General features: G+C 42.1%; 1 protein-coding gene across 11 annotated transcripts in view; it reads right to left on the bottom strand.

Moving 5' to 3' along the window:
- The window catches only part of LOC126077978 (caspase-8-like), a 117,680-nt gene that overhangs the window by 7,244 nt on the left and 84,295 nt on the right, over positions 1–26,141 (bottom strand). The window contains exons 1-6 of one of the 11 annotated variants that reach the window (XM_049887826.1): positions 19,533–19,758; positions 16,191–16,794; positions 9,270–9,605; positions 2,120–2,225; positions 1,237–1,375; positions 1,086–1,130 (exon numbers count right to left, since the gene is read on the bottom strand). In XM_049887826.1, the coding sequence (XP_049743783.1) occupies positions 1,086–1,130; positions 1,237–1,375; positions 2,120–2,225; positions 9,270–9,574 (595 nt within the window). In that variant the 5' untranslated portion in view covers positions 9,575–9,605; positions 16,191–16,794; positions 19,533–19,758. The other 10 variants (XM_049887827.1, XM_049887828.1, XM_049887825.1 and 7 more) reach the window with 10 other exon arrangements.

Below are 26,141 nucleotides of genomic sequence, written 5' to 3'. Positions count from 1 at the left end.
TCCGAAATTTGTTTTCTGCACACACACATACAGATAATGCACAAACAGAAACACACAAATCCAGGGTGAAAATATAACAAATATTCACACTCTTAGTATTTATAGGGTGATGGGATTACTGGGTTTTAAAAACTATTCCTCCGAATTTAAAATAATCTTCAGTGAGTACACATAATTATTATAGTCAGAAATAATTTCTTAATAATCAAAAATTTGAAGGAGATTCTTCTTGAGATTCCTTTCTCCTTGTTTATCCTAGTTTACCCAGATAGGAAAAAAGGACAGCAGAATGGACCAAATTCCCTCTCTAGGATAAAAAGTGTAATTTGGCTGGAGCTGTCCCAGGGTGAGGTAGGCAGGTGATGCAGAGATAATGACCCAACTTACTTTCAGTTAAGGGGCTTCTGTCAGGAAGGGCATACTAAATTATTCCAGCTGAAGGAACAAGTGACATAACCAAGGAATTCTGAAAATATCTTGAATCCAGTTTATTGTTGCTGTTAGTTACTGTCAAGTTGATTCTGACTCACAGTGACCCCATATGTGCAGAGTAACAGTGCTCCACAGGGTTTTCAAGGTTGACCTTTCAAAAGCAGATTTCCAGACCTGTCTTCCAAGGTGAGTTTGACCTGCCAACTTCTGGCTAGTAGTCAAGCGTTTAACCATTTGCACTACCCAGGGACTCCTTGAATCCAGTTACCTAGTACGTAACACAAGCAAGCAAGAAAGCTAGCAAGCAAGCAAGGGAGGGAGAAAGAGGGAAAAGGAGAGGAAGAAAGAGAGAAAGAAAGACAGAAGGAGAAAGAAAGAAGAAAAAGCTGGGAGGAAAAAACCTTACTGACAAACTCTGCACCCATTTCAAACTGGTCAGTCGGGGCTTCAGGGTCTGTCTTTTGACAACTCTTTTTACATCTTTCAACGTGTAGAGGAGGTGACTATAAGGAGCCACTGAGGTTTCATCTTGATATTAGGAGAGTAGGTCCATTTAGACATGGACATGGTAAAAAGTTTGTGGAGGTGAGGCAGGCGGATATCTGAGAGTAAATTAACTAATTAAATTGTGAAAACTTATTTCCAAGTATTACCATTTGAAAATCCATCTGAACTTCTTCCAAGGCTCTTTCTTTCCTCTGAATTAAAAAGAAACCCCACCCCCCCATATTTGGTTAGAAGCAGTTGTGATTACAGAAGGATCTGTCAATTTAAGAACACATTTTGATGTCAAGTTATTTCTACCTCTGCTTAAGTCTTCATAATCATTGATTTTCAACAGCAGGCTCTTATTGATTCGGCCACAGATTCTTTTCAGGGTTTCTAAGTTTCTTTCCCCCAGGATGACCCTCTTCTCCATCTCTATGAAAATATCCAGCAAGGTCTAGAAGGAGGAGAAACAAAGATGGAAGACTGGATTGAGTGATACTGGTTTTTAGATGAATTTTTTTTTCTTCCATTTTCTCTAAACCGAAGGCCCTCCCTTGTTCCCCGAAGCAGATCCTCCCAAGAGGATATGCTGGTCTCATAAAGTCAATAGACTACGAGGCGGGTGGGGATAGGGCAATTCTGTGTTTTCTGGCCCAGAAAGACACAAGTGAGAGAGTAGAAGAGAAGCCATGTCAGCTGAGTCAGGGGCCTGTGGATGCCTTTGTGTGGCAACTGGGAAGCAGCTTGAGGTGCCTGGCTGAGACATAGCAGCCCGATTGCCATAATGATGGCTCTGGGGACTGCCTTACACCCCTACTTTGTCTCTGGCACCCAATCCAGCTCCAGACCTGAACTCCCTCCCCCCATCTGCCTCAGTTCCAAGTTCCAGACTGTTCGGGAGACTGCAAAAGTGAGGAAAATGTCTCAGGCCCACAACTGTCTTCTGGCTCTGCTGGGCTGTGCCTCAACAAACAACCAGCCTTCTCTCCTTTCTCCTGATAGTTAATGTGAACAGCACGTTACAGTCTACAAAGGAATTACAGTCTACAAAAGCCATGCCTGACAACTATCTTCTCCCCTGGTTAAAAAAATGAGAATCCAGGTTGCTTGTCCTTGAAGTGTCCTCTTCTTCAATGTCGGAAACCCCCACTACCTGACCAGTTCCCAGGAACAAACCTTGGTGGGATACCAGTCTTACCATGTCATCATCCAGTTTACATTTGGGAATCTCCTTTCTCAAAAGAAACTTAAAGGACTTTAATTCCTCTTTGTTCACATCTTCGAAAATCTGAAAAAGCATGACCCTGCAGTAGGAAATGAAGTGACTTTAGAAATACTTTCTTAAATAATTTCCCATTTGGTATATGGGGTCACTGTAGACTTGATGCCAATGACCACTTTTTAAAATAAAGTCAGTTAATGACATGATGTATGAGTTCAGTCCTTATAAAGAAACCAAAGTAGTGACACAAGAAACCACTGGCTAATGTCCAACTATGGAGCCCTGGTGATGAAACAGTTAAGAGCTCAGCTGCTAACTGAAAAGTTGACAGTTCTAACCCACCCAGCGGCTCTGCAGGAGAAAGACTTGGTCATCTGCTCCCATAAAGATTAAAACCAAAAAACACTAAACCCATTGCTGTCAAGTCTATACCGACTCATAGTGACCCTATAGGACAGAGTAGAACTGTCCCATAGGGTTTCCAAGTAGTGGCTGGTGGATTTGAACCGCCAACTTTTTGGTTAGCAGCTGAGCTCTTAACTACTGTACCACCAGGGTTCCCTGTAAAGATTAAAAAACCAAAACCAAACCCGTTGCCATCGAGTCAATTCTGACTCATAGCAACGCTATAGGACAAAGTAGAACTGCCCCATAGGGTTTCCAAGAAGCGCCTGGTGGATTCAAACTGCTGACTTTTTGGTTATCAGCCATAGCTCTTAACCAATATGTCACCAGGGTTTCCAGCCTAGAAAATCCTATGGGGCTGTTCTACTCTGTCACATGGGGTTGCTATGGGTCAAAATCAACTTGACGGCACCCAACAATAATGGCAAATGTCCAACTATCCCACCCTTAATAATATTTAAAATTTGAGCAACTCTGCCTTTCAGTTAATTTCAGTTAAATTAATCTTGTTTTTCTTTTGTCCATCATAAAGTAAAAACTTGTTCTAATAAAAACCATCATCTGTCTATCAGTTTGTCATACAGCAGTGGCTTGCGTGTTGCTGTGATGCTGGAAGCTTTGCTACAAGTATTTCAAATACCAGCAGGGTCACCCTCGGTGGGCAGGTTTCAGTGGAGCTTCCAGACTAAGACAGATAGGAAGAAGGGCCCGGCAGTCTACTTCTGAAAAATTAGGCAGTGAAAGCCTTATGGATAGCAGCAGACCATTGATATAGTGCTGAAAGATGAGCCCCTCAGGTTAGAAGGCACTGAGAAAACGACTGGGAAGAGATGCCTCCGCAAAGTACAGTTGAACTTAATGATGTGGATGGAGTCAAGCTTTCGGGACTTTCATCTGCTGATGTGGTATGATGCAAAATGAGAAGAAACAGATGCAAACGTCCATTAATAATCGGAATGTGGACTGTATGAAGTATGAATCTAGGAAAACGGGAAATTGTCAAAAATGAAGTGGAACACATGAACATCAATATCATAGGTAACGGTGAGTTGAAATGGACTAGTATTGATCATTTTAAGTCAGACAATCATATGGTCTTCTATGCCAAGAATGACAATTTGAAGAGGAATAGCGTCGCATTCATCGTCAAAAAGAACATTTCAAGATCTATCCTGAAGTACAATGCTGTCACTGATAGGACAATACCCATACGCCTAGAAAGAAGACCAGTTAATACGACTATTGTTCAAATTTACACACCAACCACTAAGGCCAAAGATGAAGAAACTGAAGATTTTTACCAAATTTTGAAGTCTGAAATCGATCAAACATGCAGTCAAGATACATTGATAATTACTGGTGACTGGATGTGAAAGCTGGAGACAAAGAAGAAGGACTGATAGTTGGAAAATATGGTCTAGGTAATAAAAAAGACACCAGAGACCTCGTGTTAGAATTTTGCAACACCGGTGACTTTTTCATTGCAAATACCTTTTCTCAACAACATAAATGGTGACTATACATGTGGACCTCACCAGATGGAATACACAGGAAAAAATTGACTACATCTGTGGAAAGAGACAATAGAATAGCTCAATATCATCAGTCAGAACAAGACCAGGGCCCAACTTCGGAACAGACCATGCGAGCTCAAGCTGAAGTTGAAGAAAATTAGAACAAATTCACGAGAGCCGAAATATGACCTTGAGTATATCCCACCTGAATATAGAGACCATCTCAAGAACAGATTTGATACATTGAACACTAATGACCAAAGACCAGAAGAGTTGTAGAATGACATCAAGGACCTCATATATGAAGAAAGCAAGAGGTCACTAAAAAGACAGGAAAGAAAGAAAAGACAGACTGGATGTCAGAACAGACTCTGAAAGTTGCTCTTGAACATAAAGTAGCTAAAGCAAAAGAAAGAAATAAGGAAGTAAAAGAACTGAACAGAATATTTCAAAGTGCGGCTTGAGAAGACAAAGTATTATAATGACTTGCGCAAAGACCTGGAGATAGAAAACCAAAAGGGAAGAACATGCTCAGCATTTCTCAAACTGAAAGAACTGAAGAAAAAATTCAAGCCTCGAGTTGCAATACTGAAGGATTCTACAGGGAAAACATTAAATGACACAGGAAGCATCAAAAGAAGATGGAAGGAATACAGAGTCACTGTACCAAAAAGAACTGGTTGATGTTCAACCATTTCAGGAGGTAGCATATGACCAGGAACCAATGGTACTGAAAGACGAGGTCCAAGCTACATTGAAAGCACTGGTGAAAAACAGGGCTCCAGGAATTGACAAAATACCAATTGAAATGTTTTGACAAACAGATGCTCACTTGTCTACGCTAAGAAATTTGGAAGACAGCTACCTGGCCGACTGACTGGAAGAGATCCATATTTGCACCTATTCCAAAGAAAGATGATTGTGATGGTTAAGATTGTTTGTCAACTTGGCTGGGCCATGATTCTCAGTGTTTTGGCAGTTGTATAATGTTGTGATCACTTTCCTGTTGAAATTTGATATGTGATTACCCCCATGATGGAATCTGCTGAGTGGTACCAGTGGGGGTAGGGCCTGTGGTGGCTCACCCCCTCTTCATCTCCCCACCTTCCACCACCTACTTCCTTCCTGCTTGCCTAGCAAAGGTTGTTGGCTTGTTCTGGATCCATCAGCTGTCTCTTGTCTGACCTCTGGTTCTTGGGACTTGAGCTAGCAGCTTACCTGTCCATCTTGGGATTTGGCGATCTTCACAGCCTGTGAGCAAGAGTCCTGCTCCCCGACCTACCGATGTTGGGTTCACCAGCCCCTGCAGCTACATGAATCCGGGCAAACCCTGTGGTCTTGCCTGCTGACCTTGGGATTCCTCGGCCTTCACAGCCTGTGAGCAGGAGCTATGCTCTCTGATCTGCTCATCTTGGGTTCACCAGCTTCTGTGGCTCCATGAATTGGGAAAGGCCTCTATCCTGATCCAAGGACTTGGGACATTCCAACCCCTATGATAGCGTGAGCTGTTTTCTTGACATAAATCTCTCTCTGTATATTTATGTGCTTTACTGGTTTTGCTTCTCTAGAGAACCCAGCCTAAGACAGTGATCCAACAAAATGTGGAAGTTATTGAACAATACCATTAATATCACACACAAGTAAAATTTTGCTGAAGATCATTCAAAAGTGATTGCAGTCATACAACAACAGGGAACTGCCAGAAATTCAAGCCAGATTCAGAAGAGGATGTGGAACGAGAGGTCTCATTGCTGATGTCGGATGGATCTTGGCTGAAAGCAGAGAATACCAAAAAGATGTTTACCTGTGTCTTATTGATGCAAAGGCATTCAACTGTGTGGATCATGACAAATTATGGATAACATTTCGAAGAATGGGAATTTCAGAACACTTAATTGTGCTCATGAGGAACCTGTACATAGACCAAGAGGCAGTCATTCAAACAGAACAACGGGATACTGCATCAAGAAAGGTGTGCATCAGGGTTGTATCCTTTCACCATACTTAGTCTGTATGCTGAGCAAATACTCTCAGAAAGTGGATTATATGATTAGAGGAAGAAGCATGCTGCATTAGGATTGGAAGAAGACTGATTAACAACTTGTGATATGCAGATGACACAACCTTGCTTGCTGAAAGTGAAGAGGATTTGAAGCACTTACTGATGAAGATCAGAGACAAGTATGGATTACACCTCAACATAAAGAAAACAAAAATCCTCACAACTGGACCAGTAAACAACATCATGATAAACGGAGAAAAGACTGAAGTTTCAAGGATTTCATTTTACTTTGATCCACAATCAACACCCACATAAGTAGCAGTCGAGCAATCAAGCGATGCATTGCATTGGGCGAATCTGCTGCAAAAGACCTCTTTAAAGTGTTAAAAAGCAAAGATGTCACTTTAAGGACTAAGGTGTGCCTGACCCAAGCCATAGCATTTTCAGTCACCTCATATGCATGTAAAAGCTGAAAAATGAATAAGGAAGTCTGAAGAAGAATTGATGCCTTTGAATTATGGTGTTGGCAAAGAATATTGAACATACCATGGACTGTAAGAAGACTGAACAAATCTGTCTTGGGAGAAATACAACCAGAATGCTCATTAGAAACAAGGATGGTGAGTCTTCGTCTCACATACTTTGGACATGTTATCAGGAGGGACCAGACCCTGGAGAAGGACATCATGCTTGGTAAAGTAGAGGGTCAGCGAAAAAGAAGAAGACCCTCAACAAGATGGATTGACACGGTGGCTGCAACAATGGGCTCAAGCATAATGACGACTGTAAGGATGGCACAGGAGCAGGCAGCGTTTTGTTATGTTGTACATGGGGTAGCCATGAGTTGGAACCCTCTCAACGGCACCTAACAACAACAATAATAAAAAAAAAAATGGGCTATTTGAAAGTACGCTTTTTAAAATGTAAATTGGATCATCACGCCCCTAATTAAAACTTGTCGGTATCCTCCCAGCCATTCCATTTGGTAGGAAGGCCAAACATTTGGTTCTGGAACACAAGAACCTTTGTGAACTAAGCCCTGCTCATCTTCTCCCACCGCTCCTCAGCCCTCTCCCCCCAGTCTTCTCAACACACTCTCACACAGCCCTGACAGACTCCAACACCAAACACCTGAAGCTCCAAACACACCCAGATGCCCTACCCTCTCACCACTTTATGCTATGTTCCTCCTCCCCCACTTCCACACCCCTAGTCCCTTGGCTATCTGCAGACTCCCACTTACCCGCTAAAAATCGGCTCAAGCATTGCCTAGATGTTCTCAGGCTGCATTCACTCTTTCCCTGTGACTTTGTATCATGCAAAGGATAACACACATAACTGTCTGTTTACCAAGCTGAGTTCTCTGATAGCAGGGTCCATGTCCTTTTTACTTTTCCATAAACCCAGAGGGCCGTGAGGTGCAGTGTTTAAGTTCATGGGACCAGGCTACCAGTGTTGGAACCTTGGCTGCATATTTATGAGCTATGTGATTTAGACATGTTACACATTTTTTTCCTCATCTGTAGGCTACAGATGATACAATATCTACATTTTCGTGAAGTGGCAAGTATTAAATAAATAGTAAATGGATAAAGTACTTAAACCAATCTTTGGCACACACTAAGTGTACAACAAGTGATAAAAACCTTTTGCCATCAAGTTGATTCTGGCTCATGGCAACCCTGTGTGTTACAGATTAGAGCTGCTCCATAGGGTTTTCTTGACTATAATTTTTATGGAAGCAGATCACCAGGCCTTTCTTCCACAGTACCATTTGGTGGGTTCGAACTGTCAACCTTTAGGTTACTAGTCAAGCGCAAACCATTTGCACCATCTAGGGACAGTATTATTGTTTCCTGGTACATGCTAGATTCTTGGGATATGCTTGTTGAATGGATGAACAAATGAGTATTTTATAAGTCAGCAAACCTTTCAATATAACTTTCAAAATAACTTTAATTCCAAAACACATTAACTTCAAAATTAAGCTAGAAAATTAAAATTCTGAAAATAAAAATAATTTAGAAGTTTTATTCAGTGTTACCATCTGGCTCACCTATCTTCTCATGAAATCTCTACCCTAGAAGTATTTCTCTGAAGCCTTCTCAGTTTGGCCAAGATTGAATCCGGTTGAAAGCTACTATGACCCTTTTACCTTTATTTACAATGTATTTTGTAATAAATTTTACATTAAGAATATTAAAAATTGGAATAAAAAATACCTTATTACAAGGTGATTTAACTTTTTCACCTTCCTCACCTGCTGGCTTTCTTGTGGCGTCATTGTCTAGTAATAAACTTGGAGAGTTTATAAGATACTTATTTTACAGGTAGCAATTATAATTTGAAAGTAAAACATCTAGTTTTGTCTACTTATTTCCATTTGGATGAAAAGTCCATTTTGTATAAATGGAAAGTGACCACACTAGCAAATTCCTTACCTACTGGCTAATACTTAACAATGATGAACTAGCTGTGGGTTGTGGTTATGCTGGTCCTTTTACTCCCAATCTAATGTGTGAAAGATTTTCCATATCCTGCCCTTGTTTGGGATCTTTTAGTTCTCCAGCAGAAAGGTTCAGATAATTATCTGGTATTGATGGTTTGCCTCAGCTTAGCCCACATGGCAGAAGGAGTGGAAATTTCAGGAGGCCAAGATGGTAATATAAAATGAGACCCTCCATCTTTCCTAATTCTGGAGCTATTGTTTCTTAGGATTAATTGGTGTCTTCATGAATAAATTCCTTATAAGGATTTCACAATTTTATTAAACTAAAGCTATCCTGAATATCTCTTTTATCATTCAAAATCAAAATGGCCAACCCTCAGAGTAGTGAGATATACGACAAGGGGACACGCCAGACATGTCTCTGAGAATAGAAGGACCAGTTGCCATGGAGTAGATTCCGACTCATGGCAACTCCAAGTTTCAGAAGTGAATCATCAGGCCTTTCTTCCAAGGCACTGCTGGGTGTGTTCAAACTGCCAAACTTTACGTTAGTAGTCGAGTGCAAACTGTTTCCGCCACCCAGGGACCTTTGTTGCTATTTAGAACCTCTCAATTTCTTATTCTGACCCTGGTGGGACATCTTCCCAGAGGCTCCAAAGTCACAACGTACAGACAACCCTCAGTCAGCCCTGCCCACAAAGATGTATCCATTTAACCCACACCTCCAAGTCCCCGAACTGTGGAGGTTCTACTCACCTGTAGGCAGAAACCTGGGCCTTGCCTGGTATCTGAAGCTCTCTCTCCATCTCCTGCTTACTGACACCAAGGTACCTGGTCAGTAGGTCTAGACTTTGAATTTGGAAAAGCAGCTCCTTCAAGAAGGACTGGTTGTTCTCTTCCAACATTCTCTTTTCCTGGAGTGCCCTGAAGAACGCCAAGGGATCCTTAATGTGTTCTTGTTTCCTTTGTGGGATGTGGTCCAGGCTAAGGAATTTTAGAGAGGCCAGTTTATCACTGTCCAGTTGTTCGCCAATATTAAACAGAAGGCTGTTGAAATCCATGCTTGTCAAGAGTTAGGAAGGCAGTTGGAACCTAGGTCAAAATATAATGTTATGTTCAGATGAGGCAGAAAAGTACCATGTACTGGTTTGCTCCTTCATGAAATGCTATTGCATCTACTACATACCAGGCATTTTGCTGTGGATACAGGAAGCGGGGGCAGGGATACACACACACACACCCACACAAACAGGAAAATAAGACAAGTTCCTGCTCTCAAGTAGCTTCTATTTCTTATTGTATGCCATCAAGTCAATTGCAATTCATAGTGACACTATAGCGACCCTATAGGACAGAGTAGTACTGCCCCATAGGTTTCCTAAACTGTAATCCGTACGGGAGCAGGCCGCCAGGTCTTTTCTCCCGTGGAGCTGCTGGTGAGTTCTGACTGCCAACCTTGAGCTAACACCTGAACCTTAACTATTATATCACCAGGGCTCCTTAGCTTGTAAATATTCATACATGGTCAAAGGGCTGTGACAGGGTGCAGCAGAATACAGAGAAATCAGACCTAATTCAGCTTCAACTTGTCTATCAGTATAAGAAGAGTTGAATGAGCTATTAATCATATTTGGTGGGATTCTGTTGAGCTATTAAAAGAATGCAAAGATCAGTATGGTTGGATATGTGTGATCTCCGTAATGTATTATTAAGTGGTACATATATTTGTGTATTCACAAATCTCTTAACAAATATACAATAAGCTGCCTTCAGTGGTTGTGTAAAAATGGCATCAGGGTCATCTGACCTCCTCTAACTTCACAAAAGGGAGGAGAGGATCACCATCAATATCAGCCCAAGGCTGATTTCCTTTGAGGTAGAGGTCAGGCTTGCCTCCTCTCTCCAACCTTTTTTTTTTCAAATGCAAGTCATTTATTTACGAGGTGAAGGAAGCACCAGCAGGAAAATGGGGGAAAGAGACAGAGTAGGTAATTCAACCAAAAAAGGGAGCATTATCAAACCACAGTGAAAAACTGGACCTTAACCCATCGGGGAACTCTAGAAGCCAATGCAGAGCATGTGCTCAGATTTACCGCTCTGATGGGTGAGGGCACTGGGGTATTTACATACCAAGCCCTATTGTCACCTGGTTGAGGAAAGGATATTCATTCCCAGGCATTTTCTGCCCTCCCACGCTTAGGCAGAATGGGTACCGCCACCAGAGGAGGCACCCAGGTAGAGAGGTGTTGGTGTTGGCAGTTTCTCTCCAACCTTTTTACCAATTCTGACACTAGCTGTCCCTCCCACAGCACTCTCTGCTTCTCTGTTGGGTTCAATAATTTGTTGCAATGGCCACACAGAACTCAGAGACCATATTCATAATGATGAGATTTATTAGGGAAGTAACAGATTACAATTCAGGGTCAGGAACAACTCAGGATACAGTTCTTCCATCAGGGCAGCTCCTTGGCTGTGCCCACAGGCAGGCCTCTCCCTCAGTCCCTGCACCCCTCAGGCTAGCCTCTGCCCTGCGCGGGCAAGTGTTACAAAGCTGTTTAGCTCCCTGATAAGTGCCCAGAGGTACCCCACTCCACCAGGAAGCAAAGGCACTCAGTACTCTTGCTCCATGGGCTGGGAAGCCCATCGTACCATTTAGCGCTGGTCTCCTTGTTCTGCTGCCGCCATTTCTCTTCCTCTGCTTCTCGCCATCCCATGCCATCTCCAGTGTTACAGCTTTCTCTCTCTGTCTCCTGGTTCTAGGAGGTTCTCAATGCAGGGACCCCAAGTCCAAAGGAGGTGCTCCACTCCTAGTTCTTCTTCTTGGTGGTAGGGAGGTCCCCCTGTCTGCCTCTGGGATGGCTCATTTTAAGCCAAGCGGGATGGCAAAACTGACCAGTCCCCCCACTAGGGTTCCATATACCTTATTTGCATGGTCCCACCCCCACAAAGGCATCATGCACCTTATTTGCATTATTAGCAAGCTATCCAATCCCCTTGGTAGGCCACAAGCACCTCATTTGGTGGGAGTTACAAGACCATGGCAAGAAAGGCCATATAAAAGCAATCCCTTGCACCACAGGTTGCCTCAGGAGAGAGGACCTGGAGGCCTTTGGGTGATCTTGGGGGAGGCCTGAGAATGAAGGTGGAAGTTAGACTTGCTTTTCATTCCATACCCTTTGTGCAGTTTGTACAGTTTGAATTTCTACCACATGGATGCACTACTTATTCTAAATGTGTTGTTAGCTGCAGGGGAGTCAATCCCCAATTCATGGCGACCCCGTGATTGATTTTCAAAAGTAGATGCCAGGCTTTTCTTTCTATTCTGTCTTAGTCTGGAAGCTCCACTGAAACCTCCTCAGCATCACAGCAACAGAAATTTTAGTTTTGGTGTGTATACATTTAGAAGGGGGCAGTTGAGGTTAAGTGATAGAATCCTGCCTTCCATGTGGGAGACCGAGTTCGGTCCCAATGTACCTCATGGGCAGCCACCACCTGTCTGTCCTCAGGATCACAGCAATATGCAAGCCTCCAGTGACAGGCAGGTGGTGGCTGCCCATGAGGTACACCGGCCAGGAATCGAACTGGGTCTCCTACAGGGAAGGCAGGATTCTACCAATGAACCGCAGCTGCCCCATTCTAAATGTACACATACCAGAATTAAAATGTCTGTTTAAAGACCTAATTTTTATTCATATTCTGTAAAGGATCTAAACTAGATACAGCTCTTTTTAGTACCATTAGATCAACTGTCCTTAAAATTTTAAATTAGTTTTAACCACTGTTAAAATCCTATTTTACAGAATAAAATAAAGAATCAAATGAAAGCAGAACCTACTTTTCTCCCTCCACAATATTTTTTCTAATGAAAACAATGTTTATTGTTTTCATTTTGGAAGATACAGAAAAGATGAGAGGAAAATAAAAATTACCTATAATCCTACCATCTAAAAATAAACACCTAATAATATTTTACTACCTTTTCTACCAAATATTTATGCATGTATGTTTCTCCCCATAATTGAACACATCATATTTCTGTAGCATAGATCGATTTTTTCATTAATATTATAAGTGTACCTTAATGTCTTTACCTTTCTTCTACAGCATGGCTTTTAATCTCTGTATTTAGTCATATAGATGGACCATAATTTATATTAGCTAATCCCTGATTACATCTGGGATGATTTTAAAGTGCAAATCTCCATTACACCTCTGATTATTTTCTTACAATAATTTCCGAGGAGTGGTATATAAAAGAAACCCACTGCAGGCCGTCAAGTAGACTCTGACTCATAATGACCCTATAAGACAGGGTAGAATTGCCCCACAGGGTTTCCAAGGCTGTATATCTTTACAGAAGCAGACTGCCACATCTTTCTCCTGTGGAGCAGCTGGTGGGTTCGAAAGAACGACCTTTTCGTTAACAGCCAAGCACTTTAACCACTGTGCCACCAGGGCTCCTTAGTAGTAGTATAACTGGGTCAAAAGGGATGAAGTGAACCATTTTAAGGCTGTGGTTACATTTTCTGAAAGATTATAATAAAAAAACATAATACAATCCCATCCCAGGATGACACGAGTTTGCATATGATCTGATTGGTGATTGGCTCCTGTCCTCTGTAGTCAGTTCATTTCACCCATTTCATGATCTTTGCAATAACCAGATGATGCTGTAAAGTGATTTTTGTATCATGCCATAATTGACACTTACAAAGGAAATGGTGATGAATCTTCTTTTTTTTTGTCCCAGGATTTCCCAGAAACACTGCAGTAAGATGTCTTTTTTTTTTTTTTTTTAATGTTAAGGTCCCACTTCTAATTCTAGTGCCCCAGAAGCAATCATCTGAAAAGGATGAATGACGCAGTTAACAATGGGCATGCTTCTAGGCCATCCCAGCTCTGTAAATACAGGGGCTGTGTAGTGGTTCTTGTTTTATGGGATCTGAGTCACTGCCCATATTATTTTACAATAATATCAACTGCTGTATTTTTTTAATAGTAAAAGTAACCTTTACTCCTTACAGAAAGCACCAAAAAGTATAAAGAAGAAAATAAAAATCACTTAGAAACTCACCCTGGGTGAGTTTATATAAATTTATATAGTCATGTGCCGAATACCATCAGCTCGGGCAACGTCTGACCACATATACGTCCGTTGTCCTATAAGGTTATAATGTTGCTGTTGTTAGGTGCCATCAAGTTGCTTCCAACTCATAGTGAGCCTATGTACAATAGAACAAAACACTGTCCAGTCCTGCACCATCCTCACAATCACAATCGTTGCTATGTTTGAGCCCATGATTATGGCCACTGTGTCAATTCATCTCATTGAGGGTCTTCCTCTTTTTTGCTGATCCTCTAACTTACCACCCATGATATCCTTCTCCAGGGACTGGTCGTTTCTGATAACATGTCTAAAGTATATGAGATGAAGTCCCAGCATCCTCACTTCCAAGGAGCACTCTGGCTATACTTCTTCCAAGACAGATTTGTTCGTTCTTCTGGTATATAGTCCATGGTATATTTGATATCCTTTGCCAACACCACAATTCAAAGACATCAATTCTTCTTTGATCTTCCTTATTCACTATCCAGGTGTCACATCCATATAAGGTTATAATAGAGTTCAGAAACCCCAACTGGAGGACAGAACATATTACTGTGAAGTGCATAATGGTTCCCAAACACAGCAAAAACAGTGCTAGTGATAGCAGCAGCAAGAGGCAAAGGAGAAGTATAGATTTGAAAGTGAAACAAAAGATCATTAAACAACATGAAGGTGGAAAATCTGCGAATGCTATTGCTCATGATTTAGGCATGTCATACTCAATAATCACCGCAATCCTCAAAAACGAAGAAAAAATTCTCTAAACTGTTAAAGGATCGGCACCACTGAAAGCTACAAGGCTAACAAAAAATGTGAGAGGGACCTATATCAGATACAGAGAAATTGCCAGTAATGTGGATATAGGACCAAACACAAAAGCGAATCCCTCTCAGCACGTTAATGATGACAATACAAATGTACTACAGTATCCCATATAGCTTTGCTAAGTATATAATATGATGTTTACACAATGCCCAAATTGTATAACATCCTATTTCACAGAACGCATCATGGATGTTAAGCAATGCAAGACTGCATTTACATATAAACATACAAATTTTGCCCTACAATGCTCCTATGCTATACATCAAGTGAAAAATCTCTTTATCTGTAGTATAAAGTGTATACTTTAGAATACTTATATTTTATACATTTATGTACCCAAGTGTTTAGATATAAATATATGATATATAAATGCTTATCACATATATCCCTATATTTGATGTTATAATATAAAATATTCTTTCTTGTCTCATTTTTCTATGAGCCTACGAAGAAATTGCTATTATCATCTCCACTCAACAACTGCAAAATCACAGCTTAGAAGCAGGGTCAGCAAAGTGTGCAAGCTGGGAAGGGATCAAGTCCATGCTTGGATTTAAGCATCCCATACAAGGCCCCATAAAGACTGAGATTTAATTCTAATAGCAGTTGGAAGCCATTGAAGAAATTTTAGGAAGAATGGAATCATTGTATTTGTAAAGATTAAAATTACAGAGTTTTTTAAGAGACTCAAAAAACAAACCCCAAAACAACAACAAAAACAACCAGGAGTTTTTAACACATCCACTCTAGAACAGACAGCAGGTCAGAAAGTCACAAGCCAAGCCAGTAAATGCTGGAATCTGGATTAAAATCTCAGCGTGTCAACTCTATCGATTGTATGCCACAATTTAACTGCAAATAAATCTCAGCTCATCTGAAACCATCACTCCATCAGTATCCTTGCAGCATCCTAGCTCCTTCGGTGATATGGATATCTAGCTCAAGACTGAAAAATAACTTGCAATAATTTTCTGAGAGAAAAATCAGCATCTTATTCAAAGCTTGGGAGTAACTGAGAGCCATGCTCAGGCCCAAGCCCCAAACAGGTGGTGCTGCTGCTCCCTTCAATCTAGGATGGCCGCCTCAGACTGTGGGCTCCCCAAAACTGACTGACGTCCACTCTGTGCACAAACTCTGTCACAGCAGGGACCCCACACCCAGAGCTTTCATATGGACCCAGTAAAGGTGTTCACACCTCAATAAAACTAAGATACAAACCACGTAGTTTTCAAGCAGAATAAAATTCATAACTGCACTTGTAAGTTTTTAATCACAGGAGGACAGTTCTCTGATTTTGTAGGTCTATATTTACCATTATATTATTCTCAGTACTGTTCTGTGTCTCTTTAATTTCTTTTAAAAAATAATAATTGAATTACTAAGAATGTGTGTGTATCAATAGAAGTGTAGCCGCAGTGGTAATGTCAGTTGGGATTCAAATTTTGGTTTCTCTTCTTTGACAAGTTAGGCCAGAATGAGGGTGAGGCCTCTGTACAGTTGCACTTGGAGCATTCCAGGAGCCCCCAAGAACTGCATAAATCTAATTTGGAGAGACCTCAAAATCTGGCAAGTGCAGGACCCGCGCAAAGGCTCTCAGAGATGTCAAATTCCCACAGCTAACCCTCATGGTTTCCCCACGCACACTCAAAGAAAAGGATCACCTCTATGGCACCAAGGCTCACCCTCAGCAGCCTAGAAAACTCTAGAATCAAAGACCTTCTCCCAAAAGGCTCAGCTGATCTTACCAAAGAGGCAAATCCTGGAGACCTCACTGTAGCAGCGACTTCTTCACAGCTCCATTCACCGGTTGTCCGAGAAAAGACCAGCAGATCAAGAACTGCTACACTTCCTGGTTGACGACTTCCTGAGTCATAGGGGTTGAGCTAGGGAGGGCTGGCCTCTGAGCAGACTGAGCAAAAATGCTTCCTTCTAGGCCTGTAGGAGAAGCCAGGTGCTGAAGGGCAGAGGGCACTGGGCAGGAAGCCTGCTCACCTGATCTATGGCTCTGGCTGTGTGCCTTTGGGTGGGCCATTTTGCTTTGGGGCCTCATTTTCACATTCCAAAATGAGAGACTTGGACTGAATGTTAACTAAGAAACTTCTTTTTCATATATCAGGCTTTTACAGATTTTTCTGGGTTCATCATGAAGACTTTAATTTATTCCTTCAATAAATATTTATTGAGCATTTCTAAAGGGCCTGGAGGAGTCCCTGGGTGGCACAAATGGTTAAGCACTCAGCTACTAATGGAAAGGTTGGCAGTTCGAACTCACCCAGGGACACTTCGGAAGAAAGGGCTGATGATTTGCTTCTTGAGGTCCTTGAAAACCCTCCGGAGCACAGTTCTACTCTATATACGTGGGGTCATGAATCAGAATTAATGGCAACTGGTTTGGTTTTTTGATTTACGGGCCTTGATAATCTAGAAATCGTGGGGCCCACGCCAAGGCTCTTGGAAGAAAGGCTAAGTTCCACAGCTAACTCACATGGTTTCCCATATCCGTTCAAATAAAAGGCTTGCCTCCACAGCCCGAGGGCCACCAGATCCCATCCTCAGAAACCTAGAAAACTCAAGAATCAAAAGCCTTCCTTCCAAAAGGCTCAGCAATCTTTAAAAAAGGCAAATCCAGGGGCCCTTGCCATGAGCTGGGCCCTGGGGCTCTGACCCTGGTGAACAAAACAGAGAAGCCCCCTGCCCTCATGTCACAAATCAGATGAAATGTTTTCTGATGTTAATAAGTAGAAAAAGAAAATCAAGCATCTCTCTTCTTTGAAACTGACTTTTGTCTTACTCTAAAAAAGACAGAGGGCAGGGATTCATCGTACACGGAAGAGGAGGCAATGAGGTGTTTGAAAGTGCCTTTTCACCTGTAGAGGTCCCTAGGTGGTACAAATAAGTTTGTGCTTGACTACTAACAAAAAGGCTGGCAATTTGAGCCTACGTACCCAGTGGCTCTGTGGAAGAAAGGCTTGCTAATCTGCTTCCATAAAGATTACAGCCAAGAAAACCCTATGGAGCAGTTCTACTCCAAACATGTGAGGTTGCCCTGAGTTGGAATCAACTTGAGGGCAATGGGTCAATGGGTTATTCACCTGTAGAGGGCTAGGTAAAGGTGACATCATAATATCAATGCCCTTAGCTAGCAATTGATTCTGTCCACACAACTTTGAAGGGGAACACAACAACAGCACGAAAACCTGGTAGTGAGTAGCTAACCCCTAACCTGAGGAAGTGTTCCTGGACTCTTCCTGATGCTTCCCCAGCATCCTGAGCAAACTCCATCCCTGCATTTGTCCCACTCTCTTGTGATTATTTCTGCCCTTTGAAGTCAGCTCATGGGGGCAGGAACTGCATCTTTCGTGTCTGTCAACAGGACCAGCTATGTCCCCCCAAAAAGGAAGCAGCAGTATCTAGAACACACACATTCTCTGCAAATCTATAGAACAGCAATGGATATGAAAACAGAGCTCCCTGATCAAACCAAACCCAGTGCCCTCGAGTCGATTCCGACTCATAGCGACCCTATAGGACAGGGTAGAACTGCCCCATAGAGTTTCCAAGAAGCGCCTGGTGGATTTGAACTGCCAGCCATTTAGTTAGCAGCCGTAGCACTTAACTACTACACCACCAGGGTTTCCAGAGCTCCCTGATTTTTTTTTTTCTGATAAAAAATAGGCAGACTCAAATGGCTCAAGTATATGAAGTGGTGCTCAGACTCATTAGTGATCCGGAAAATGCAAAATAGAGCAACAAGATGCCTATCAGACTGGCCAAGATTTGAAGCAGGGATCAGACCCAGGACCCAGGATTGTTGGACATGTGAGCAAATGGAAGCTTCATGAAAGCTAGCTGGCAGTATTCGGTCTGATCAAGCATTCATGTACACCATGACCAGCAATCCTCCTCCTGGGTCCACATCCCAGACAAGTTCTTAACTAGGTCCACCAGTGGATTTGTGGAGATGTTGTATGTAAAAAAAAAAAAAAAAAATTTTTTTTTTTTTTTTTTAGCGGTTAGAAATTGGGAGCTGGCGAAGTAGATAGAGCTTAAAACACTGCAGAGCGGAAAAAAGGGTAAGAAACAGGATAAGCGAAATACAACACATAATAATACTAAAGCATAATACTAATTGCTAACACTGAATAGAACACTGATCATGCCGGTCACTGTTCTAAGTGATTTACACGGGTTTTTTTTTTTCTTTGAAACTCCCATCACCACCTCAGGAAAAAAAAGAAAAAAACAGGATTCCCAGTATCAATCCCATTTCATGTGGAGGAAGCAGAGACACAGAAAAATTACTTATTTTGTCCAAGGTCACACAGTTAAAAACACAAAACAACAATACGTTTTGCAAAGAGACAGATCACGGACACAAATAAAAGCATTAAAAAGCTGTTTTTTGGGTACGAGGGGGACGGGAAGTCGGGCGGGGGCGGAGAGACCACAGGAAGTACAGAAAACCTGAGAGGGGCTAAGCCGGCTGTGGGCCTCACGAAACAGTCCGGATCTGAAAGAATGAGTAATCCGACCACCTGCCCTCTCCCAACGGAAGAACAAAACAAAACAAAAAATAGAAATAGATCAGTAAAGGCGTCCCAAATCTCCAAACCTGTGCGGCAGCACGGGGACAGTGTGTGTGTATCTGTGGCAGCAGACCAGGAGACCCCAGGAGAGAAAGCTAGCAGAGGAATTAACCAGAGTGAAAAAGCAGTCGGGCCCATGGCCATGGTTCTGAGAAAGCAGATTCGGGATGTGAGGCCCCGACAGACCCACAGGCGCCCTTAGTGGGGCAGGTCCCAGCAGCTTGCCGAGTGAGTGAGCTTAGAGGTGGTGTGTTTACAAGATTCCCCTTGAAGAAGTCACCTCTGCACCGGGCACTCACCGGCTCCCCTCTCCCAGCACCATCATAGTCCCTGAGTACCCGATGTAGGAACCTCAAACTGCCTGACTATGGACTTAAACTTCCTAATACCTGCTCACAGACTACAGAAAATTCGCTATAAACTAAACAGGGGGAAGAGCCTCCAGGAACAAGTTTCTTTTTACTTTCGATTACTAGCGTCTGCCTCCCGCTGAAGACTCACTTCCTGGTTGTATTTCAGGCAACCTTCTCTAGGGCCGGAATGTATGGTTCTCTAGTCTTCCCGTTCAGAACCGGAGAACTCAGCAGGGCTTAAAAAAAAAAAAAATCACAAGACACAAAAGGAGGAGCGTCTGTGAAGACGTCGCCCTTGAGCAGAAAGGCAGAATCTGGTTTTCAGCAAACGAGAAAACAAAAATCCTCAACAGAAGAAAAAACTTTGTTCCTAAAACGCGAAAACAGAGACAACTCCCTCTGACGATATGTTTGATGTTTAAAGGAACAGATGCCCAATTTTCCAGCCGTTCAGAAGTGAGATGGCACATTCAACAAGGTGCAAACTGAAAACCAGGATACTGGAACATGCTTTACTATAACACACTTAACACACCAAATCCATTTAGTATTTTTTACTGTAAAGCATGTACACCAGTATTAGTAAAAAACCAAACCCATTGTCGTGGACTCAAGGCAACCACATGCATTACAGGGTAGAGCTACTTCATAGGGTTTTCTTGGCTGTAATATTTACAGAAGCAGATAGCCAGGCCTTTCTTCCACGTTGCCACTGGATGGATACGAACTGCAAAGTGCAAACCGTTTGCAGCACCCAGGGACCTTAGCATTAATAACCCCTGTAATTTTCAGAGAGATTGTCTTGGCAAGTAACATGCCATTCTCCCTTGAAAGGGCCGAGGAAGACGATTTTTCCCTCTGTGCTGTGGTCCAAATCTAGGCACTGAAGCCATGGACCAGCTCCCTCAGATGATATCTCAAGGGCTTTTTTTTTTTTTAATCAAAACAGGCCCCTGGTGGTGTTTGTGTTTTCTGCCCTTTTCCTTTCACACCTTGATACATTTCATAACCAAAACACTAACAATAGAGCAAGAACCGTATGTCGCATCCTTTACATGAATTATCTCTAATTCATACCGCAGGGGACGGTTCTCCCATTTTATAGATGTGGAAACTGAGGCTCAGACAGTCATTTAGATTTAATCTCAGCCTTGTTGGGACAAAGACAAGGATTTTCCTTCTACAACACACTAAACCTCCACCTCCACTGCAACACTTAGGATTGGAAAGAACCATGTGGATGGAAGAACAACAAATCGAAACTAAGACAGAATGCCCTGTCACAAAGGTCAGAAGGTCCTTGGGCTCTCAGGAGTCACCCGCATAATGACACCGGGGAACAATTATCAAACCGTTTGTGTGTGACACAGTTCACCTGAACTGTGTCAGCTTCTCAACAATTCTCAGAAGAAACTACAGAATAAACTTCCTAAAACAAAACAGAGATGACTCTCTAAAAACATATGTTTAATATTTAAAGGAACTGGTGCCCAATTTTCCAACCATTCAGAAGAGAGAGATGATATATTCATCAAGATGCAAGCTAAAAACCAGGAAGCTGAAACAGGCTTTTTTATTCCCATTTTATGGATGGGGAAACCGAGGCTTAGAGAGTATGAAAGACTTGGTCAAGCTCATTCAGCTAATGAGTGACAAAATGAGGTTTGTCTCTAAGACCCTGAATGGTTAATCACTGCCTGCACATTAATATACAACCACAATTCTCAACTGGATTGACCTCAGAAATAACTGGAGAGGTTAAAAAATACTAGGCCTCATGCTCCACCTCCCTGAGCAGAATTACAGGACTCATAGCAACCCCATGGGAAAGAGTAGAGAGTTCTCAATAAATAAATATGGCCTGGTGGCACAGTGGTTAAGTGCTATGGCTGCTAACAAAAAGGTCGGTAGTCTGAATGCAGCAGCTGCTCCTTGGAAACCCTATGGGGCAGTTCTACTTATAGGGTCGCTATGGGTTGGAAACTGGTTTTGTTTTGTTTTGTTTGGTTTGGTTTGGTTTGTTATTATTATTAAGCTCATAACATCTGTAAGGTGGGTATTAATTTTTAGTCATGTTGTACAGATGTGGGAAGTAAGTTTGATGCCAGTCACCCTTTTTTTTGTTGTTATTATTATTAAGCTCATAACATCTGTAAGATAGGTATTAATTTTTAGTCATGTTGTACAGATGTGGGAAGTAAGTTTGATGCCAGTCACCTGACAAGTGGCAGAGCCAGGGCTTGAATACAGGTAGGAGGGTCTCAGATGAGATTTTACACTCTCGGGTCCCTGTGCACATGCCCCCTCCTCCCGCAGGCCCCGCCCAGTAGGACTGGGTGAGTGGCTGGAGGCATCCAAGGGGCAGTGCTGAGGATGAGTGGGGGTCTCAGGCTTCAGCTCTTGCCGTTTGTCAGGCATTCACCCTAGGCTCTCCTGGTCTTAGGGCTTTTTACTAATGAAGATGAATAATTACCACTTTTTTTTAACAGGTAAGTCATGAATCTCAAGTTGGTTAAATTCTAATTGTGATTGCAAGGATCATTATTAATTCACTTTATCTAAACCATTTCGTGCCCTCATCTTGAGACATACACCTGTTGAATTATTTACATCGAAATGCATAATGTACATGGTCTTTAGTTCCAGGGACAGGGAAGATCCAGTGGTGTGGCAGGAGCAGCAGTGGCGTGGGGGTTGGCTCCCACCCAATTTAAAGTGAGGACAGCTTGATTTGACTTAACCTCCCGGTGGCTTCCACCCTTCATATTTTCAGCTCCCACCTGAAGACCTGCTCCAGAGACCCATGTCTGCTAATTTGCTTTGAGACCTTTTGATCTATAAATCTCCCTGAGGAAGCCAAGAAGGCCTAAACCTCACCTTAGCTCACTGTAACACCTCCTTCCCGTTCATCTGGATTTGAACTACAGGATACTATTCAAAGATCAACATCGGCAGTGAAACAAAAATCCTCTGATCCTGCATGTTTGTTTGCTTGCTGCTTTCAAATTAAGTGCCTGTAACTAATTCGAGGGCCACGGTGGCCTGATTTGTGGATTAGATTGGGCCCCCCTACCTACTTTCACTCTCTAGCCATTGGCCTTGTCTGCTGCCAGAGAATGGTGAGGGAAGGGGAGAAAAATTACATTCAAATCAATCTATTTCATTTCCTGTTGGGCCTGTAAAAATGCTTGGAGGGAGAGACCTAAAGAGTGGTCTAAAATAAAGTTTATATCAGCAGTGATTTTAATTTTTTGATTTCTTTTGTTGTGAAATCATCACGCAGTAATGGGCGTATAGAAGAGTTTACAATCACTGACCTCAGCCTACATATTCTGCAACGTGTTAATTGCTAAGCCCCGCCCCCTCTACTTCCCAAACGAAACTGCTGCAGATAAGAATTCATACTACTGAGCTAGAAAGGAGGAAATTTAGATAATTGTTCAGCTGTGATGGCAATATTCATGTCACCAGCCTAGGTTTTCCAATATTTTCTTGAAGGTTGAGCACAGATGAGCTGATGGTCCTCAGTGTTTTTGCTTCATAATATACCCATTTAGTCTAAGAAATGGGGTACTTCAAACCCAAGGGCAAGTGTCAAGAGTCACTTTTAATGATTTTCCCTACTTTGTCTCATTCCAGAGCCCTGGTGGTGCAGTGGTTAAGAGCTCGGATGCTAATCAAAAGTTCTGCTCTGTCCTGTAGGGTTGTTATGGGTTGGAACCGACTCGATGGCAGCGGATTTGGTTTTATCTCATTCTGTCCTGTCTTAGTCTGGATCCTCTAGAGGAGCAAAACCAGAGAAGACTATGTAGAAAGAGAAATTTACTTTAAGGAATTGGCTGACATGATTGTGGGGCTGGCAAGTCCCAAATTTATGGGTCAGGCAACAGGCTAAAGACCTCTGCTGGCTCACAAGGTTTCAGGGGCTGATGAATCTAAAATCTGCAGGTAAGGCAGCAGGCCAGAGATTTCTGCAGGCTTATGTTCCAAGAACCAAAGTTCAGGTGATGAGAAGAGTTCAGGGCTGAGAAAGAGAGCTTTGTGAGAATATCACTTATATACTGGAGGCAGGACATACCCCCAAGGGAACTCCTCTTTCAACTGATAGGCTGCTCACATCAGACCACAAAATGAAAGGTGATTACATAGTGTCAACCAAACCACTGATAACCATAGCCTAGCCAAGCAGACACATAACATTAACCATCACACATCCTCCATGGTAACTACTTCTTCTAAGGCAGGCAGGGCAGGTGTCATGGAGACATTTAGGAAATCAAAGCTCAGAAAGCTGGAATACTCCCAAACTCATTCTATGAAGCCAGCAAAACCCCGATCCCAAACACAGGCAAAGACACCAAAAAAAAAAAAAAAATTAGAGACCAATATCTCTCATGAATATAGGTGCAAAAATTCTCAACAAAACTCTAGCCAATAGAATTCAGCATCATATCAAATAACTAATACACCACAACCCAAGAGGAATTCATACCAGGTATGCAAGGATGTTCAACATTAGAAAATTAATCAGTGTAATCCGTAACATAGATACAATGAAAGAAAAGAATCACATGATCATCTCAGTCGACACTGAAAAGGCATTTGATAAAGTTCAACACCCATTCCTGACAAAAGCTCTCAATAAAATAGGAATAGAAGGGAAATTCCTCAATATAATAAAGGGCATCTATACAAAACCAACAGCCAACATCATTCTCAACAGAAAGAGGCTGAAAGCATTCCCCCTGAGAATGGGAACAAGATAAGGATGCCCTTTATTATCACCCCTATTTAACATTGTGTTGGAGGTCGTAGCTAGAGCAATAAGGAAGAAAAAGAAATAAAGAACATTCAAATTGGAAAGGAAGAAGTAAAACTATCCCTGTTCCCAGACGATATGATCCTGTCGTTGTTGTTAGGTGCCGTCAAGTCAGTTCTGACTCATAGCGACCCTATGCACAACAGAACGAAACACTGCCTGGTCCTGCATCATCCTTACAATCGTCGTTACCCTTGAGCTCATTGTTGCAGCCACTGTGTCAATCCATCTCGTTGCGGTCTTCCTCTTTTCCGCTGACCCTGTACTCTGCCAAGCATGATGTCCTTCTCCAGGGACTGATCCCTCCTGAAAACATGTCCAAACTATGTAAGATGCAGTCGCGCCATCCTTGCTTCTAAGGAGCATTCTGGTCATACTTCTTCCAAGACAGATTTGTTCGTTCTTTTGGCAGTCCATGGTATATTCAATATTCTTTGCCAAAACCACAGTTCAAAGGCATCAATTCTTCTTCGGTCTTCCTTATTCATTGTCGAGCTTTCACATGCATATGATGCGACTGAAAATACCATGGCTTGGGTCAGGTGCACCTTAGTCTTCAAAGTGACATCTTTGCTCTTCAACACTTTAAAGAGGTCCTTTGCAGCAGATTTACCCAATGCAATGTGTCTTTTGATTTCTTGACTGTTGCTTCCATGGCTATTGATTGTGGATCCAAGTAAAATGAAATCCTTGACAACTTCAATCTTTTCTCTGTTTATCATGTTTTTGCTCATTGGTCCAGTTGTGAGGATTTTTGTTTTCTTTATGTTGAGGTGCAATCCATACTGAAGGTCGTGGTCTTTTATCTTCATTAGTAAGTGCTTCAAGTCCTCTTCACTTTCAGCAAGCAAGGTTGTGTCTCTGCATAACGCAGGTTGTTAATTAGTCTTCCTCCAATCCTGATGCCCCGTTCTTCTTCATATAGTCCAGCTTCTCGGATTATTTGCTCAGTACATGGATTGAATAGGTATGGTGAAAGAATACAACCCCGATGCACACCTTTCCTGATTTTAAACCAATCAGTATCCCCTGTTCTGTCCAAACAACTGCCTCTTGATCTATGTAAAGGTTCCTCAGGAGCACAATTAAGTGTTCTGTAATTCCCATTCTTCACAATGTTATTCGTAATTTGTTATGATCCACACAGTCGAATACCTTTGTATAGTAAATAAAACACAGGTAAACATCCTTCTAGTATTCTCTGCTTTCAGCCAGGATCCATCTGACATCAGCAATGACATCTCTGGTTCCACGCCCTCTTCTGAAACTGGCCTGAATTTCTGGCAGTTCCCTGCCGATACACTGCTGCAACTGTTTTTGAATGATCTTCAGCAAAATTTTGCTTGCGTGTGATATTAATGATATGGTTCTACAATTTCCACATTGGATCACCTTTCTTGGGAATAGGCATAAATATGGATGTCTTCCAGTCAGTTGGCCAGGAAACTATCTTCCATATTTCTTGGCATAGACGAGTGAGCACCTCCAACGTTGCATCTGTTTGTTGAAACATCTCAATTGATATTCCATCAATTCCTGGAGCCTTGTTTTTTGCCAATGCCTTCAGAGCAGCTTGGACTTCTAACTTCAGTACCATCAGTTCTTGATCATATGCCACCTCTTGAAATGGTTGAACATCAACTAATCCTTTTCGGTATAATGACTCTGTGTATTCCTTCCATCTTCTTTTGATGCTTCCTGCGTCGTTTAATGTTTTTCCCACAGAATCCTTCACTATTGCAACTCAAGGCTTGAATTTTTTCTTCAGTTCTTTCAGCTTGAGAGCGTGTTCTTCCCTTTGGTTTTCCATCTTCAGCTCTTTGCACAAGTCATTATAATACTTTACTTTGTCTTCTCAAGAAGCCCTTTGAAATCTTCTGTTCAGTTCTTTTACTTCATCAATTCTTCCTTTTGCTTTAGCTGCTCGACGTTCAAGAG

The sequence above is a fragment of the Elephas maximus genome, chromosome 6, assembly GCF_024166365.1.
Source record: "Elephas maximus indicus isolate mEleMax1 chromosome 6, mEleMax1 primary haplotype, whole genome shotgun sequence".
Classification (NCBI taxonomy): Eukaryota; Metazoa; Chordata; class Mammalia; order Proboscidea; family Elephantidae; genus Elephas; species Elephas maximus.
The sequence above is the reverse complement of the archived record's forward strand: the minus strand, read 5'-3'. Positions and strand labels throughout refer to the sequence as shown.